Genomic DNA, 17,462 nt, shown 5'->3' with positions numbered 1-17,462 from the left:
TGGTTACGGCGCAGTGCCGAGCGGTCCTACCGCCGCCGTCTGCCAGGCTGAATCTCCACTCGCGGAATTCTGCGAGTGGAGATTCTATTCACACTCTGTAGTGTGAACTTACCCTAAGTGATAAATAGAGGGCAACTGCATGATGTGAACAAGGCCTCTTTCACTTAGCTTTTGGTGGTGCTTCTAAACATAGATTCAACAGCATACAAAGGTGCTTAGATTGACACTTCATTTATAACAAAGGTAAGAGGCTCGATATTGGAATTGGTAATTTATTACATTTTACATTGCAGTATTTGTCAAATGTAAAAAACAGCCATTAATAATAGAAATCTAGAGCAAAGTAAGAATAGCCTGTGTTCCCAATTGGTTATCACAGAATTATATTGTACTGTGCAGGTTCACACAGTCGTGCACCCTACTTTTGTCAACCACCGTGTTGAACGAGTGATTTCTGTACATGCCACAAGTCCCCAGGTGTTCAGAAAACTGCTGAGAGACAGGATAGTGGTAACATGGTGCCATCTCATAGGATGGGCGTATGGCACCATATTCACTGGACGTGGTTCTGAACAGGATGCTTTCTGGTCTGGCCTGGAATACACGGCTCGTGGAAGTGCTGGGATTCATTGTACAGGAGAACACAGGGTTACCAAGGATCATACAGGGAGATCTACTATCCTCCTGCTTCCTTTCTATTCCGACACCAACAGGCGATCCTTGAAATGAAGACATTTTCTCCACCTGAGTAATAAAAGAAGTCTAGATTACTAAATAATTTATGGACATGGATTGTTTGTCATTTAAGTGGAATCATACAGTTACTTGTAACAACCAAGTGCACCGATGTCTAAAAAAGGGAGAGATGACTTACCAAGTAGCATAAACAGGTGGTAGGCATTAAAAAAAAAGCTATTTTTTGTGCAAAATGTTTTTCGTTATACCAAGCCATTTTTGAAAAAGTGATTGGAGGTTTGCTGCAAAGGGGGTGGGTCTACTGCAAACTGTTCAAACTTCCACCAGAATCCAATTGCTCGTCAGAACTTCGGTCTTTTACTTTGAATTTCACAAATGCCCCTCTTCAGAAGTTGGCAAGTAAATGCCAATGCAATGTAAAAGGTACGTCTGGGGTTACACAGCAACTTTGGCCACAACAGGAATAGTCAGGCCAAGGTTCGCTGTGTCATGCTTACTTGATTGTGCTGTATTGCAATAAATGAGAGACCATGGGGGAGATTTATCAAAACCTGAGCAGAGGAAAAGTTGACTAGCTGCCCCTAGCCAGGACTCAAGGTTAATGCCAGGCATCGCCGAACGGGCTGATGCCCCAGATTAATCCTTTAGATGCCGCAGTCAAAGTTATCGCGGCATCAAAAATGAATGTGAAACTATCTTGGCAAATAAATTGCGATGTCCCGATCAGCTGAGTGGAGGGTGGGAGGGTCCTTACCTGCCTCCTCGCCATAAGATCGGTCCCCTCTGCTGCTCCAGGAAGCTTCAGCAGGCTAGTGCAGCAGAGCGCCGATAACACTGATCAATGCTATGCTATGGCATAGCATTGAATAGTGTGTGTAAATGTCCGAACTATTAAAATATAATGTTAAACCGCACAGTTGATGGCGTATATGTAAAAAAAAAATATCAAAGTCCAAAAATGCGAAGTTTTGGTCACATCATATGCCATAAAAAAACTGATAAAAAGTGATCAAAAAGTCCCATCAAAATAGAAATGGTACCGATAAAAACTACAGATCACGGCGCAAAAAAATTAGCCCTCATATAGCCCCATATGCTAAAAAATAAAAAAGTTATAGGGGTCAGAAGATTATAAATTTTAAACATACAAATTTTGGTGCATGTAGTTAGGATTTTTTTTAAGTAGTAAAATAAAACAAAAACTACAGAAATTGGGTATACTCCTAACCGTATGGATCTACAGAATAAAGATAAGGTGTCATTTTCCCCGAAAAGTGCACTGCATGGAAACGGAAGCCCCCAAAATTTACAAAATTGCATTTTTTTTTTTCAATTTCACCTCACAAAAATATTTTTGGTTTGGTTTTGCCGCAGATTTTGTTATTGAAATGATGTCATTACAAAGTACAATTGGTGACGCATAAAACAAGCCCTTATATCGGCCTGTAGGTGCAAAATGAAAAGCTTTCTAATTTTTAGAAGGTGAGGAGGGAAAAACGAAAGTGCAAAAACTAAAATTGGCCTAGTCCTTAAAGGACATCTGCAGCGGTACAAACACTTATTCCCTATCCTCAATATAGGGGATAAGTGTTTGATCGCTGGGGGTCCAAACGCTGGGGCCCCCGGCGATCTCCTGTACAGGGCCGCGACTCTCCCGTGCAGGGGGCGTGCCAGCCGCAGCATGACGTTGCGGTCGGCACGCCTCCTCCATACATCTCTATGGGAGAGGTGGGGAGGCAGCATTCGTGCCTCCCCGCATCCCCCATAGAACTGTATGGGGACGGGGAGGAGACGGGGCGTCACCGTCGACCTCTATGTCGACGCTATGTCACCATGGGCGCTAATGCCGGCACCCCGTTAGGGAGATCGAGGGTGGTCCCAGCTGTCTGACCCCTGCGATCAAACACTTATCCCCTATCCTGTGGATAGGGGATAAGTGTAATTCCGCTGCAGTTGTCCTTTAAAGGACATCTGCAGCAAAAAACAACTTATCCCCCATCCACAGGATAGAACTGTATGGGGAGGGGGCATAGCATCCCAGCAGTCGGAACCCCCCCGCAATCTCTCAAACGGGGCCCCACATTGATGTTCTTTGTGAGCGGCTAATGTGTGTAGCATTGACCTCTCTGAGTTCGACGGTACGCCCCCTCCACATACAGTTCTCTGGGAGAGGCGGGGAAGCACGAACGCTGGGGGGGGGGGGGGGGGGGTTAAAGGGGTACTCCAGTGCCAGAACGTTAAACAGATTTGTGAATTACTTCTATTTAAAAATCTTAATCCTCCCAGTACTTATCAGCTGCTGCATGCTCCACAGGAAGTTCTTTTCTTTTTAAATGTATTTTCTGTCTGACCACAGTGCTCTCTGCTGACACCTGTCTCTCTGTCTCAGGAACTGTCCGGAGGAGGAGCAAATCCCCATAGCAAACCTTTCCTGCTCTGGACAGTTCCTGACATGGACAGAGGTGTCAGCAGAGAGCACTGTGGTCAGACAGAAAATAAATTTAAAAAGAAAAGAACTTCCTATGGAGAATACAGCAGCTGATAAGTACTGGAAGGATTAAGATTTTTAAATCGAAGTAATTTACAAATCTGTTTAACGTTCTGGCAGCAGTTGATTTAAAAAAAAAACTGCTTTTAACCGGAGTACCCCATTAAGGTGTTAAAAAGTCAGGTGAAAAATAAAAGAAGCAATCTGGATGCTACGGGCAACTGCTCCCTTTTTCCGCTGCACAGGTTTTGGCCAAAATACCGGCTGTGACGGTGATATACAGGTGGTATGAAAAAAAAAACGTAGCCAAATGTGACCTGAGCTCTCAGCCCTTCTCAGAGCTGATCGCTGTTAGGGGTTAGGATTAGGGGTAAGAGTTCAGATTAGGGGTTAGGATTAGGGGTAAGGGAGTGAGGCAGCCGGCTCAGGGGTGTGGAAATAAAAACAAACAAAAAACGACTTTCTCATCTACAGGCCCATATAAGGGTTGCTTTTTTTGCAGGAGCAATTGTACTTTGTAATGACACCTTTTATTTTTCCATAACATATGCTCAAATTTTTTTTTTGACTATTTTTTCTGGGATATGAAGTTATAAAAAATGCAATTCTGGTTTTTTTTTCATTTTTTTTTACATTTGCGTCATTTACCGTACAGGATATATAATGTAATATTCTAATAGTATGGACAATTGTGCACATGGTGATACCAAATATGTTTATTTCTTTAGATAGTTAAAGGGGATTATTTAAACTTTTAATATGGACAGGGATAAAGGAGAAGTCCAGGATATGAAATGTATCCAAAGGATAGAGAATACGTTTGAGAGCGTGTGGGGTCTGACCGCTGCAATCTCCGTACATCTACCTCATGAACCCGCCAGCCAACACGTCCCCTCAATACAGTTCTGAGGCGGAGACTGCTGGATTCCAGCTCTCCCACAGAGATGTATGGAGGGGGCGTGTCATGTCATGCGGTGGTCGGACACGCCCCCTGGCCACTGACTATCCTTAGGATAGGGGAGGTTTTCTTATTCCAGGATACTCCTTTTAAACTTTTATTACATTTTTTTTAAACACTTTATTAGTCCCTTAGAGGACTTTTAGAAGGAATCATTAGATTCCTCATACAGATCAATGCAGTGCTATTGAATCCATTGATCTGTGTGCTCTGCAATCCATTATAAAGCCTGGTCCTGCCAGATCAATGATAGAGCCAGGACACCTGGGAAGCAGAGGTAAGCCCTCCTGCTACCTCTACAGTGGATCCACCCACTAGCCCCCCAGGGAGTATTTACATGTCCCATACCGCTGTCAACGACAGCGGCGATCTAAAGGGTTAATAGCCGGTCGCGGCGATCGCTGCATGCCGGCTATTAGCGGAGACCCCCAGCTACAGGAATCAGCTGGGGGCCGCCGGTGTAAAGCAGAAAGGAGTGTCCCTGTGGGGAGGGTCAAATTCCGCTACAGGGACATTGTTTTACCGGCCAGGTGGCACCCCTATCGCAGTACGGCTCGCAGTCCTCACCCGGTCCGTGCACTCCGTTATCCGCTCCACCCGACCGTACCGACCTCCAGAGATTTGTGCGCCTCTGTCTCCATAGCAACCGTGCCGGCTCGCTGTCCCCGCCCTTATTCCCCGCCCCTTTGTTGACAATTATACCTCTACCGCTATGTTTTCTGGGAAATGTAGTTTACTACAGCTGCTAGACCCGTACTAACAGGTCATGGTAAACTACAACTCCCAGCATTCCCGGCCCGCACGTCTGGGCAGCTGACTGTGCTCCTCTCCCAGCGCAGTATTTTTGCAGAGACGTCACTGGGGGACTGGAGGTGACAGTTACCGGAGGAGCTCCTTCCATGTAAACACCCGGAGTGGGGGTCCCCGGGGCCTGCGGTAAATTGCCGGTGGTGGGATGTGTCGGTGCGGATCTCCGGTGACACGGCTGTCACATTGTTGGGAACTAGCGGCTGCTTGTTATTCTCCTGTCAGAACTGATGCAACACTAGAGTGAGGTTTCCTAAGGCTGTGGAGGGACGTGACGTTACGGGGTCTCCTGGGGATAGGCTGCGGGCACCTCCGTATATTCTTATTACTACACTGCTTTCTCTATTGCAGGGCATTGCATCACACCTGACTAGTCCCCACCAGATCACGTGATGCCAAGGTGTCCGCAGCGTGGTATGGCTCAGCTGTCTGCTTCATTACGTCATGTCATGTGACCACACAGTAGCCACTAATCAGGACACAGCTTTCACTTTTTATCAAGGTTTGAATATGAAATCTGGAATCTGATTGGTTGCTTTAATCCACCTCGCTCTTATTGGCTGTGATACCATGGAGATCATTTGTTAGGTGGAGCAGCCTTAGTTGACAAGTTCTGCACCCTATGGAGCTCCATTGGTCAGTCATGGAGGGGGTTGAGTGGAGAAAACAATACTGCGGGTCATATATTGCTTCTCTCAATTCTGGTTAAATACTGGAACCCAACAGATCCCTCGGGACCCACCGGTGTGAATTGTGCTCTGACCTGTTCAGGGTCCATTCACTGCTCCAAAAAAAATGGGGCCGAACAGATATTGAACTGTTCGGAGCGCTGCGGCCATGTGAGCTTACCCTAAATCTGTGTTCCCCAACATGTGGCAAAACTTCTCCAGGCATGGTGAGACTTGTCATTGTGCCACGGGCTGGAAAACACTGCGCTAAGTGACGTTATCTGTTGTGTCTGGCTCAGCAGGGCTTGCTGGGAGTTGTAGTTTGGCAACAGCTGGAGGGCTGGATTATGTTGATGAACCATGTCTGGTATATGGTGCCCACTGGCTGTCCAGGACCACTGTAAAACATTCCCCAGTGATGTCGCATGCTACCAGCTTACTCTAAAGGGGTTATCTGGGATTTGAAGATTGATACCCCGTACTCACAAAAGGCCACCGGTCCTTGCTTAAAGGACATCTGTAGTGTCTGTAGATCGCGGGGGGGTCCGGGCGCTGGGACCCCGCGATCTCCTGTACGGGTCCCTGGCATTCTGCTGGAATGGAGCTGACCTGAGCTGGCAGGGAGTGGCGGCTGAAACACCCCCTCCATTTATCTCCATGGGATACATGGTAGGTCATGTTGGCCGCCGCGTCATGCTGGGGATGGACACACCCCCTTCCAGCAGAATGCCGGGGGCCCCATACAGGAGATCGTGGGGGGTCCCAGCAGCCTGGACCCCCTGCGATCTATAACTAATTCCCTATCCTTCCTTAGGGTATGTTCAGATTACAGATTTCTAGCGGAATCTCCGCTCACAGAATTCCGTGAGCAGAGATTCCATCCTGGTAGGGGCGCATGTCAATGCACCGTCACCATTGATGGCTATGCAGTGCTCGCGGACTTCCGCGCAGAGAAAGAACATGCTCTTTCTTTGCGCAGATCAATTTCAACAGCGAAATTGTCCACTGCTGAAATTCTGTAGTGTGAACAGGTCCGCGTTCACACTAATGACCCGTTTACACTAATGGTAGGAGTTCACACCGCAGAATTCCAAAGCGCAATTTAGTGCGCTGAATTCCGCGCTAAATCCGTAGTGTGAACATACCTTTACACTACATATGTCCTTTAACAGGGGTCCAACTCTTGGCATCCCCATGGATCAGCACTTTGATGGGGCCGCAGGGGTTGTGCTAGTGCTGCAGCCTCTTCATCTGTAAGTACATGCATATAATACTTCTGTTTGGACTGTTGTAGCTATATGGCATGGGTGTCCCATTACCTACCACAGCGGCTTTGAAAAGTGACTTGCAGGAGACTGTAGAGCTTGCCCTATGAAAGAGCTGATTATGGGGGTAACAAAAGTCTGTTCCCCAGCGATCCAATATTGATGGCTTGTTGTCAGGATAGGCCATCAATATTAAAAGCATGGCTAACTACTTTTAAAGGGGTTACTCCAAGATTTAAAGTTACCCCTTATCAGTACAATAGAAGATGTCTAGCTAAACATGGTCTGACAGCCGGGACTGCTGCTGATCATTAGAACAGAGGTGCATGGTCAGCCCCATCTCTTCATTGTCCTTGGTGATCTCCAGTCCCATAGGGAATGAATGAAGTGGTGGTCTAGCATGCAGCTCTCTGTTCAATTGACCTCCATCCGGTCCATTCTGAACGTTCTTAGAGGACGGGCCCACACTGATCAGCTATATATCTCCTATCCTGTGCATAAGGGAAAACCTCTTATGTATTTCTCGCCTAATAGCTGCAAGTCCTACCTATGGTGACCCCCATTTGTGATTCATATTAGTTCTACCATCAACTCAGTGGAGAGGTGAACTGCACTAAAATGGTGGTGGATGGGAACTGAGGAATCAGGGTACACTTTCTAAAGGGCAAGTTAGGATGCTCCGTATCATCATGTAACCCTCTAGAGATGATGGGAGATTTTAGTTCTGAGGTCTGTAGTATTATGAATACAGCTCCAGACTATATTACAAGCTATGAATCCTAATCTAAAGATAACTAATGCAGTATATATTACAAAGTGACATCATATATATATATATATATATATATATATATATATATATACACACATACATTTATTTGTATGTATGTATGTGTATATATATATATATATATCTATTAGAAACCTGTTGGTGCACATTGCCTGGGCTTGTTGTGCTTTCTGTAAACCAATATGTGTCAGGTTTTTTCCCTCTAGTAAAGTCAGATTTTTAGACACTTTGAAGTCGAATTTATGTGACTCCTCCAGAGCTCGGAGCTGTAGTGCAGCTCCTGGGACTTGTGGTCACATGTAGGCAGCTGGTGAGATATACCTATATCTGATCACCTCCATGTAGTATTACAGGAGTATTCGCCTCCATGTAGTATTACAAGAGTGATCACCTCCATGTAGTATTACAGGAGTATTCGCCTCCATGTAGTATTACAAGAGTGATCACCTCCATGTAGTATTACAAGACTGATCGCCTCCATGTAGTACAAGACTGATCGCCTCCATGTAGTATTACAAGAGTGATCACCTCCATGTAGTATTACAAGACTGATCGCCTCCATGTAGTATTACCAGACTGATCACCTCCATGTAGTATTACAAGACTGATCACCTCCATGTAGTATTACAAGACTGATCGCCTCCATGTAGTATTATAAGAGTGATCGCCTCCATGTAGTATTACAAGAGTGATCGCCTCCATGTAGTATTACAAGAGTGATCACCTCCATGTAGTATTACCAGACTGATCACCTCCATGTAGTATTACAGGAGTATTCGCCTCCATGTAGTATTATAAGAGTGATCGCCTCCATGTAGTATTACAAGAGTGATCGCCTCCATGTAGTATTACAAGACTGATCGCCTCCATGTAGTATTACAGGAGTATTCGCCTCCATGTAGTATTATAAGAGTGATCGCCTCCATGTAGTATTACAAGAGTGATCGCCTCCATGTAGTATTACAGGAGTATTCGCCTCCATGTAGTATTATAAGAGTGATCGCCTCCATGTAGTATTACAAGAGTGATCGCCTCCATGTAGTATTACAAGACTGATCGCCTCCATGTAGTATTACAAGACTGATCGCCTCCATGTAGTATTACAAGACTGATCGCCTCCATGTAGTATTACAAGAGGGATCACCTCCATGTAGTATTACCAGACTGATCACCTCCATGTAGTATTACAAGACTGATCGCCTCCATGTAGTATTACAAGACTGATCGCCTCCATGTAGTATTACAAGACTGATCGCCTCCATGTAGTATTACAAGAGGGATCACCTCCATGTAGTATTACCAGACTGATCACCTCCATGTAGTATTACCAGACTGATCACCTCCATGTAGTATTACAAGACTGATCGCCTCCATGTAGTATTACAAGACTGATCGCCTCCATGTAGTATTATAAGAGTGATCGCCTCCATGTAGTATTACAAGACTGATCGCCTCCATGTAGTATTACAAGAGTGATCGCCTCCATGTAGTATTACAAGAGTGATCGCCTCCATGTAGTATTACAAGACTGATCGCCTCCATGTAGTATTACAAGACTGATCGCCTCCATGTAGTATTATAAGACTGATCACCTCCATGTAGTACAAGACTGATCACCTCCATGTAGTATTATAAGACTGATCACCTCCATGTAGTACAAGACTGATCGCCTACATGTAGTATTACAAGACTGATCGCCTCCATGTAGTATTATAAGACTGATCACCTCCATGTAGTACAAGACTGATCGCCTCCATGTAGTATTATAAGACTGATCACCTTCATGTAGTACAAGACTGATCGCCTCCATGTAGTATTATAAGACTGATCACCTCCATGTAGTACAAGAGTGATCGCCTCCATGTAGTATTATAAGACTGATCGCCTCCATGTAGTATTACAAGACTGATCGCCTCCATGTAGTATTATAAGAGTGATCACCTCCATGTAGTATTACACAACAGTAGGTATTATTTCAGCATTGTGAGTGAATTCACCGTAGAGTATAACTTTAGTGTGAACTAAGTGTAACAGAGGAAGTGTAACCACAGGAAGGATGTCTTCTGGTCCACATTTACATGTATACCAGTGTTTCCTCTAAACTCCAACAAACAGCTTATAGTTTACTAGAGGATTATGCAACAGCTAAAATGTAAAAAGCCTAAATAACATTAAAGTGGATTTTTTTCCACAGCCTACTTATATCTAATATGTCCAGGCACCCAAAAAATGGTAAATTGAAGTCAGAACTAAAAGCAATATATGCGATTTGGCTCTGATACATTGTGCTTTCAGACATATTGGCTTTTTTAATTTAAGTAGTAGAAGTCATTTGTGCAAAAGTGACAACAAGATTTGCAGCCATATTGCTTGTCACCTTTGAGCGGGCTGACTACCTGCATTTTCTCTTACTAGCAAAATTCTGGTATAGCTAATACTAAAGGTTTTAACCAATATGGCCACCCTTCTGAGATGTAGAACATAGAGAAATGTGTAAAGAAACTAGGCCTATATTTATCAATCCGCCTGAACACTAAACTGTCCCCCCCTATAATAACCAATCACAGCTCCGCTCATATCTTAGCGAGCTCTGGTAAAGTGGAAGCTAAGCTGCGATTGGTTGTTATGGGAAAAACCTGACAGTTTTGGTTTCATTCTGATTAAGGCTGGGTTCACACTACGTTTTTCAACTACGGTTCTCGCATACGTTTTCTATCAAAAACCGTATGGGGAAAAAATGGATGGAACAGTATGGGGGAAAAGTAAACCATATGCGTTTTTAAACAGTATACTGTTTTTAAAAGTGCATACAGTTCCGTCTGTTTTTATAAAAAAAAAAAAAAAAAAAAACATACGTTTTTGAAAATGTTGTCCATTTTTAATGGGAGGGGTCTTAGGTGGGGACTTTAGGATGCAAAGGTTTTGCCGTATGGAATCGTATACATTTGCGTTTCCCATTGACGTCCATGTAAAAAAAAAAAAAAAAAAAAAAGGGGATGCGGTTGCAATACGGTTTTAAAACTGGAGTCAAAACCGTGGTCAAATACGGTTTGGAGTACTGTTTAAAAACGTATTGCAAGCAAACCGTATGCATCAGGGTGCATACAGTTTGCAATGCTTTGCCTATGTATACAGTTTTCAATAACGTTCCATACGGTTTTTGATAGAAAACGTATGCGGGAACCGTAGTTGAAAAACGTAGTGTGAACCCAGCCTAACAAAGTCTGTGGGGGAGATCTATCAAATCAATTAGAATTTTTTTTTTCAGTCCCTTGGTGCAAATAATGTTGCACAGGCGTGTTGTGCGACTTTTCTTTTTTGCACCAAAGCACCGCACCGCCGATTGGAGTGAAAACGCGTATGACCGCGAAGCTTGCATCTGCGGATGCATTGGTCCTGAATTTATCATACTGACTTTTCCGGTGTCGTATAAACTATGCCGCAAATCACCTCTACCCGGAGACCATGTTTAGAAAATAACTGCTGCCAGCATTTTAGTTAATTTGTGTGAGATTATCAGTGTGCCGCTAGCGGGCACCCCGATGCATGATCTGATTGTGGGTATAGCAAGTTGACTCCTAGATTTAGACTTAGCCATTGTGAGACGGGCGGCAAAGGTTAGATGCCGGTCATGGGATCACCGCTCAAAGCTCTGTCACTTTGGTATGCATATTTGCGCAGGCTGCGTATAGCTGTGCCAAATTTGTCAAATGCCGTGCGCCTTTTAATAAATTTCACAAAATCACAGTGAGAAAAATGACTGTGAGTGACGCATACCTCAGTATAGATTGACAATGGCTGATAAATAAGAGTACTCGCTTCTGCCAACCTGTTCCATAGCCAATACCTCTAGTATTAGGCATAATTATAGGGGTAGATTTATCAAAACCTGTGCAAAGGAGAAGTTGCCCATAGCAACCAATCAGATCGCTTCTTTCATTTTGCAGAGGCCTTGTTTAAAATGAAAGTGATCTGATTGGTTGCTATGGGCAACTGGGCAACTTTTCCTCTGCACAGGTTTTGATAAATCTCCCCCATAGTCGTTGCTGATGTTTGGACAGCGTTACTGTGTTATGCATTTTGTTTAATCGAACAGTGTAGTCCAGTGCTTCCCAACCTGTGTGCCTCCAGCTGTTGCAAATCTACAACTCCCAGCATGCTTGGACAGCCTTTGGCATGCTGGGAGTTGTAGTTTTGCAACAGCTGGGGGCACACAGGTTGGTAAACACTATTCTATGCCAGAAGTAGAGCACATACTGCAGGGAAGCAAACATAACATAGTCACATGTAAAAGGTTTGGTCTATTCACCCCTATGGTACGGTGTGGGTACATCAAACTAGATTTTGAATACCTTTTTTGCTTGTTCTCCTACATATACGCGTGATATAGTGCAGGCCTGAATGTCAGCTCTTGTTTTCACTTTTGGAAAATGTTTGCCACAACTGAACAGGGAATTCCATTTAAGGGTACATTCACACATACATTAACCGCAAGCGCAATATCCGCTGTGGAAAACCTGCAGCGGACTATGTACGTGTGAATGTATTGTTAGGGAGTATGTCAGGAGTAGACATCCCAACAGACTGTCTTGCTACAGACAACTAAGTTTTAGGCCGGGGTCACGCACAGTATTTAGGGCCGGGACAGACCTGTCAATCAAGCCGAGTCAGGACAAATTGCCTCCTGGACACTTCCTGGGGCCACAGCTTAGAGGAAGACGACCCTTGACAAAAATGAGTTAGTATATCACATACCTTCTTATACACCCCTCTGACAGGTTACCTCAATCATCAGAGGAACTGGCGCTAAAAGCGCTATTACTTAGAAAGGGGGGGGGGGGGGGTCAGCGCGCTACAAAAAGGTATGTGATCAGTGTTTTTCACAAAAGGATGTCAGTGAAGAAAATATACTTGTTCCCATAAGCCTTCATAGTAACATAGGGGGAGATTTATCAAACCTGTCTAGAGGAAATTTGCCATAGTAACCAATCAGCTTGCTTCTTCCATTTTTAACAAGGCCTATGTAAAATGAAAGAAGCGATCTCATTGGTTGCTATGGGCAACTGGGCAACTTTTCCTTTGCACAGGTTTTGATAAATCTCCCCCATAGTTCTTAAGGTTGAAAAAAGACCAGAGTCCATCAAGTTCAACCTATAACCCTAATGAGTTCCTACTGAGTTGATCCAGAGGAAGGCAAAAAACCCTCATACTAGAGGTAAAAATTCCTTCCCGACTCCAAATATGGCATCAGAATAAATCCCTGGATCAACGTTCTGTCCCTAAAAATCTAGTATACATAACCAGCAATGTTCTTACTCTCCAAAAATGTATCCAGACCCCTTTAAATTCTTTTACAGAGTTCACCATGACCACCTCTTCTGGCAGAGAGTTCCATAGTCTCAATGCTCTTACAGTAAAGAACCCCCATCTGTGCTGGTGTAGAAACCTTCTTTCCTCTAAACGTAGAGGATGCCCCCTTGTTATGGATACAGTGCTGGGTATAAATAGATCATGGGAGAGATCTCTGTACTGTCCCCTGATATATTTATACATAGTTATTAGGTCTCCCCTAAGCCTTCTTTTTTCTAAATTAAATGACCCTAATTCTGATAATTGTTCTGGGTACTGCAGTCCTCCCATTCTTCATATATATGCCTTTGTAGTTAAAAAAACAAAACCTCTTAGGCCCTCTTCACATTTTTCTCCGTCCTATAGAAAAGCGCTGGAGGGAAAGTAATGGTGGAGCTGATCCCATTCATTTGGAAACTGAGTTTTAGGATGGGTTCACAGAGCCAGATATGTGTGAGGAGAAAAATGTAAGCGTCTTATACCCCGGTGCGTCCTATAGGGTGAAAAATACGGTATATGTAAAGAGCTCGTACACCGAGACATTAATGTGGTTAGAATAAACTAGCGTTCTGCTGATTTCCGGGAAGCTGTATTTCTTCCTATGTTACTTCACTGTTATATACATCTGGGAGGAGGGCTGAGGGGAGTTAATAAGAAACTAGGATGTTGTCCCATGGAAGTGACAGAACACGTTGGGATTACAACCACTGAACCTTTACTGTAAAACTTTGCATTGTTGCACCGTTCACAGATGACGCTGTAAACTGGAATCCTAACAAGCTTTTCTGTGTATTTATAGCAAAAATGTCAGGAAACTCGAGTGATAGTGAATCATCATGTGGCTGGACCATTCTCAACCATGAGGTACGTGTTGTTCTCTACACCTTGTTGACTATGTAGAGCAATGTTTCCCAACCACGGTGCCTCCAGGTGTTGCAAAACTACAACTCCCAGCATGCCCGGACAGCCTTTGGCTGTCCGGGCATGCTGGGAGTTGTAGTTCTGCGACATCTGGAGGCACCCTGGTTGGGAAATAGTGATGTAGAGTCTCCATCTGTGAGGTTTTCCTCTATGTGACTATTAGATGAGAATTCATAGAGTTAAAAGGGTAGAAACACTAGATCTGTTCATGTTTAAAGGGAGATTCCGAAGTAGCACTATCATCTCCATTGCTTGCTGCACAGTCCGGACTTTCACAATTTTAAAGGGGTTATCCAGGATTAGAAAACTGCACTACTTTTGTCCTCAGTTGTGTGGTATGGCTGCTCAGTTCCCTTGAAGTGAATGGAGTCTAGATGTAATTCCACACACAACCTGAGGACAAGTTTGGTACTGTTTTTGAAAGAAAGCAGCATATATATATATATATATATATATATATTTTTTTTTTTTTCTTAATCCCGGATAAGACTAAAGCCTTTAGAAGTTACCTAGGTATTTAAAGTATACCTCTGTTCAGTGTAAATAACTTTCATGTGCACAATCCGAGCCACTTTATATGTATCTTTCAGATTGCAATAACATACCTACCATAGCCAGCATTCATACAGTTCTGTGGTAACATAGTTCATAAGGTTGAAAAGACCAGAGTCCCTCAAGTTCAACCTATAACCCTAATGAGTCCCTACTGAGTTGATCCAGAGGAAGGTAAAAAACCCTCATACTAGAGGTAAAAATTCCTTCCTGACTCCAAATATGGCATCAGAATAAATCCCTGGATCAACGTTCTGTCCTTATAGATCTAGAATCCATAACCTGTAATGTTATTATTCTCCAAAAATGCATCCAGACCCCTTTTGAACTGTTTTACAGAGTTCACCATGACCACCTCCTCCGGGAGAGAATTCCACAGTCTCACTGCTCTTACAGTAAAGAACCCCTGTCTGTGCTGGTGTAGAAACCTTCTTTCCTCTAGACATAGAGGATGCCCCCCTTGTTATGGATACAGTGCTGGGTATAAATAGATCATGGGAAAGATCTCTGTACTGTCCCCTGATATATTTATAATGTACATAGTTATTAGGTCGCCCCTAAGCCTTCTTTTTTCTAAACTAAATAACCCTAATTCTGATAATCTTTCTGGGTACTGTAGTCCTCCCATTCTCCATATTACTCTGGTTACCAGTCTTTGAACCCTCTCCAGCTCCCCTATATCTTTCTTGTACACTGGTGCCCAGTACTGTACACAGTATTCTATGTGTGGTCTGACTAGTGATTTGTACAGCGGTAGAATTATTTCCTTGTCGTGGGCATCTATGCCCCTATTGATGCACACCATGATTTTATTTGCCTTGGCAGCAGCTGCTGACGCTGGTGGTAGGAAACCAAAATCCTCACTGAACAGTATCTAATATGATATGGCCGGCACCCCAGGCTCTATGAAATGTTGGTATAGTGGGTGAAAGCCTCTATAGAATAATACATCTCTAGGGTGGATCTTCTCATGGAGCGCTGATACTGTTAGTGCCTTTCTGATTGTCCCAGCATAGGACTAGCTCATAGTGAGTAGTGTCTAATATATATACACATGGTCATCCGGATCTCAGAGCAGCGTACATGAATAATTCAGCCGATGAGCTGTTCTTAGATCGTATGTCATATACCTTGGTAAACATTGTAGGGGATTTTCCACTTCAAGATAAAGCCCTCCTTTAGATAGTTATTGCAGAATTCTATTACCCTTGTGTACAACAGCAGATGCTCAGTAATGTTTATTATTAATGTTTTATGGTACCAGTTTATTATATAAAGAAGAAAACTGAGACTATCAAATTTTTGCTAGTAATGCTATTTATGACTGAACTTTGGAATAGGGCCATAACTAAGGTTGGGATTACACTTGGTGTATTTGTGGGGGGTGGGAAAAAAAGCCCCAAAAACCCTACATATTTTTTATATATTTTTGCCCAAAAATGCTGCAGCCAGATGTGAGTCAATAGGAATCGTACATTGGGGCACATTTTTTATTTTTTGTTTTGTTTTTGTGCTGTTCATTCACAACTGTGTGGTGGTTTTAGGCTCAGGGGCAGTTTTGCAAAGAGCAGAATGCTGAGAGTATGGCGTTATTTCAAGACATCTTGGCCTTTTTTTGGTGTTTTCCCCCATACAAATCTTTTAGTAACTTGATGAAATAACCACATGACTTGTAATTAAAGCGCAACTGTCATGAGTTTTTATCCCCCCCCCCCAGACTACTACAATGTTGTTACAGATGTCCATAATGTGAGTGTTACCATACCTTTATGGGTTGTCCTTCTTCTTTTATAACTTTATAAAATACATTTATCCAGCGGTCTGGCACAGTCGGATAGGCGTGGCTTGGGGTTTGCAAAGCCGGGCCGCCGCCACGCCTATCCTCTCCTTTCAGCTCTGGGATCGCTGTGTAGTAAGACGCCGCGCATGCGCCGCTCACTTCCTCTAGTACTGCACCTGTGCAGTGAGCACATAGGCAGCGGGAGTGAGCGTTCGCTCTGTCAATGCAGGGCGGTGACGCGCGCACGTCAGGAGGGGCGCATGCGCTGTGGATGTGCTGTGTCTTACTACACAGCGATCCCAGAGCTGAAAGGAGAGGATAGACGTGGCGGCGGTGGGGCTTTGCCAACTCCAAGCCACGCCTATCCGACTGTGCCAGACCGCTGGATAAATGTATTTTTATAAGTTTTATAAAAGGAGGAGGAAAGCCCATAAAAGTATGGTTACACTCATGTTATGGACATCTGTAACAACATTGTAGTAGTCTGGAGGGCTAAAATCTCATGACAGTTGCGCTTCAAAAAAACACAGGGGATAAAACAGCAAAGGGAAAAAAAAACAACTTTATAGAAAAAAAAAACATAAAAACTGCAACTTGGAAGTGCAAAATGAAGGGGCAGTTTTTTGGCCACAAGAAACTGCCCCCTCATATTGCGAAAGTTTTATGTACGGTAATCTCAGCCTGATAATGATTTATGTTGTTGCATTAACAAACAGGCATTCTCTCGTTGATCAGCTGATCACTGGGTCTTTTATATGGGGCAATTATTACCCCATGTAAACTGTCCTTCTGTCTTGTAAAATAATTGCCAGGAGCTAGAGAACGGGATGACTATGGCTCAGAATGCTGTTTATTTCTTGATTCCAAGACTTTCTTCTGGTTATGAGACAGTTAATTTTGTTTATTAAAGTTTTTGCTCTTTTGTAGTTTACTGTTCAGAAATGCTGCAAATTTTACTTTTTTGGTTTTGTGTTCATAAAATTTGCAGCAGAATACCTAAAGGGGTAGTTCCACATAGGAAAATGTATATTTAGTCATGTGTACTGTACTAGCTCCAGCCCCCCTTGTGCACAGAGCGGTGGTCGGCATGTGTCCTCTATGCATATCTAAGGGAGAGCCTGAGAAACACGTGTACAGCGCTCGTGTATCTCCAGCTCTTTCAAGAGATGCATGGACGGTGTGTGCCAA

The 17,462-nt window shown here is 43.6% G+C and overlaps 2 protein-coding genes across 9 annotated transcripts in view; one reads left to right on the top strand and one right to left on the bottom strand.

Moving 5' to 3' along the window:
• Positions 1-260: 260 nt before the first annotated feature.
• On the bottom strand, positions 261-5,402 carry PIERCE2 (piercer of microtubule wall 2). Of its 3 annotated transcripts, none has more exons than XM_056572370.1 (2): positions 5,331-5,402; positions 261-744 (listed from the first exon to the last, which is right to left on the bottom strand). In XM_056572370.1, exons 1-2 carry the CDS (start codon positions 5,385-5,387, stop codon positions 382-384), a joined length of 420 nt encoding a protein of 139 aa, XP_056428345.1. In that variant the 5' UTR covers positions 5,388-5,402; the 3' UTR covers positions 261-381. The 3 variants fall into 3 exon arrangements, with proteins under 3 accessions (XP_056428345.1, XP_056428344.1, XP_056428346.1); XM_056572369.1 differs by having other exon boundaries at positions 5,316-5,394; XM_056572371.1 differs by lacking the exon at positions 5,331-5,402 and adding an exon at positions 5,026-5,159.
• CCPG1 (cell cycle progression 1) overlaps positions 4,935-17,462 on the top strand; it is a 41,761-nt gene continuing 29,233 nt past the window's right edge. The window contains exons 1-2 of one of the 6 annotated variants that reach the window (XM_056572361.1): positions 4,935-5,078; positions 13,821-13,885. In XM_056572361.1, coding sequence (XP_056428336.1) covers positions 13,826-13,885 — 60 coding nt within the window. In that variant the 5' untranslated portion in view covers positions 4,935-5,078; positions 13,821-13,825. Of the gene's footprint in view, positions 5,106-5,429; positions 5,452-5,563; positions 5,586-12,355; positions 12,411-13,820; positions 13,886-17,462 lie in introns of those variants that run through there. The other 5 variants (XM_056572362.1, XM_056572363.1, XM_056572359.1 and 2 more) reach the window with 5 other exon arrangements.

The sequence above is a fragment of the Hyla sarda genome, chromosome 4 (assembly GCF_029499605.1).
Source record: "Hyla sarda isolate aHylSar1 chromosome 4, aHylSar1.hap1, whole genome shotgun sequence".
NCBI lineage: Eukaryota > Metazoa > Chordata > Amphibia > Anura > Hylidae > Hyla > Hyla sarda.
The sequence above is the reverse complement of the archived record's forward strand: the minus strand, read 5'-3'. Positions and strand labels throughout refer to the sequence as shown.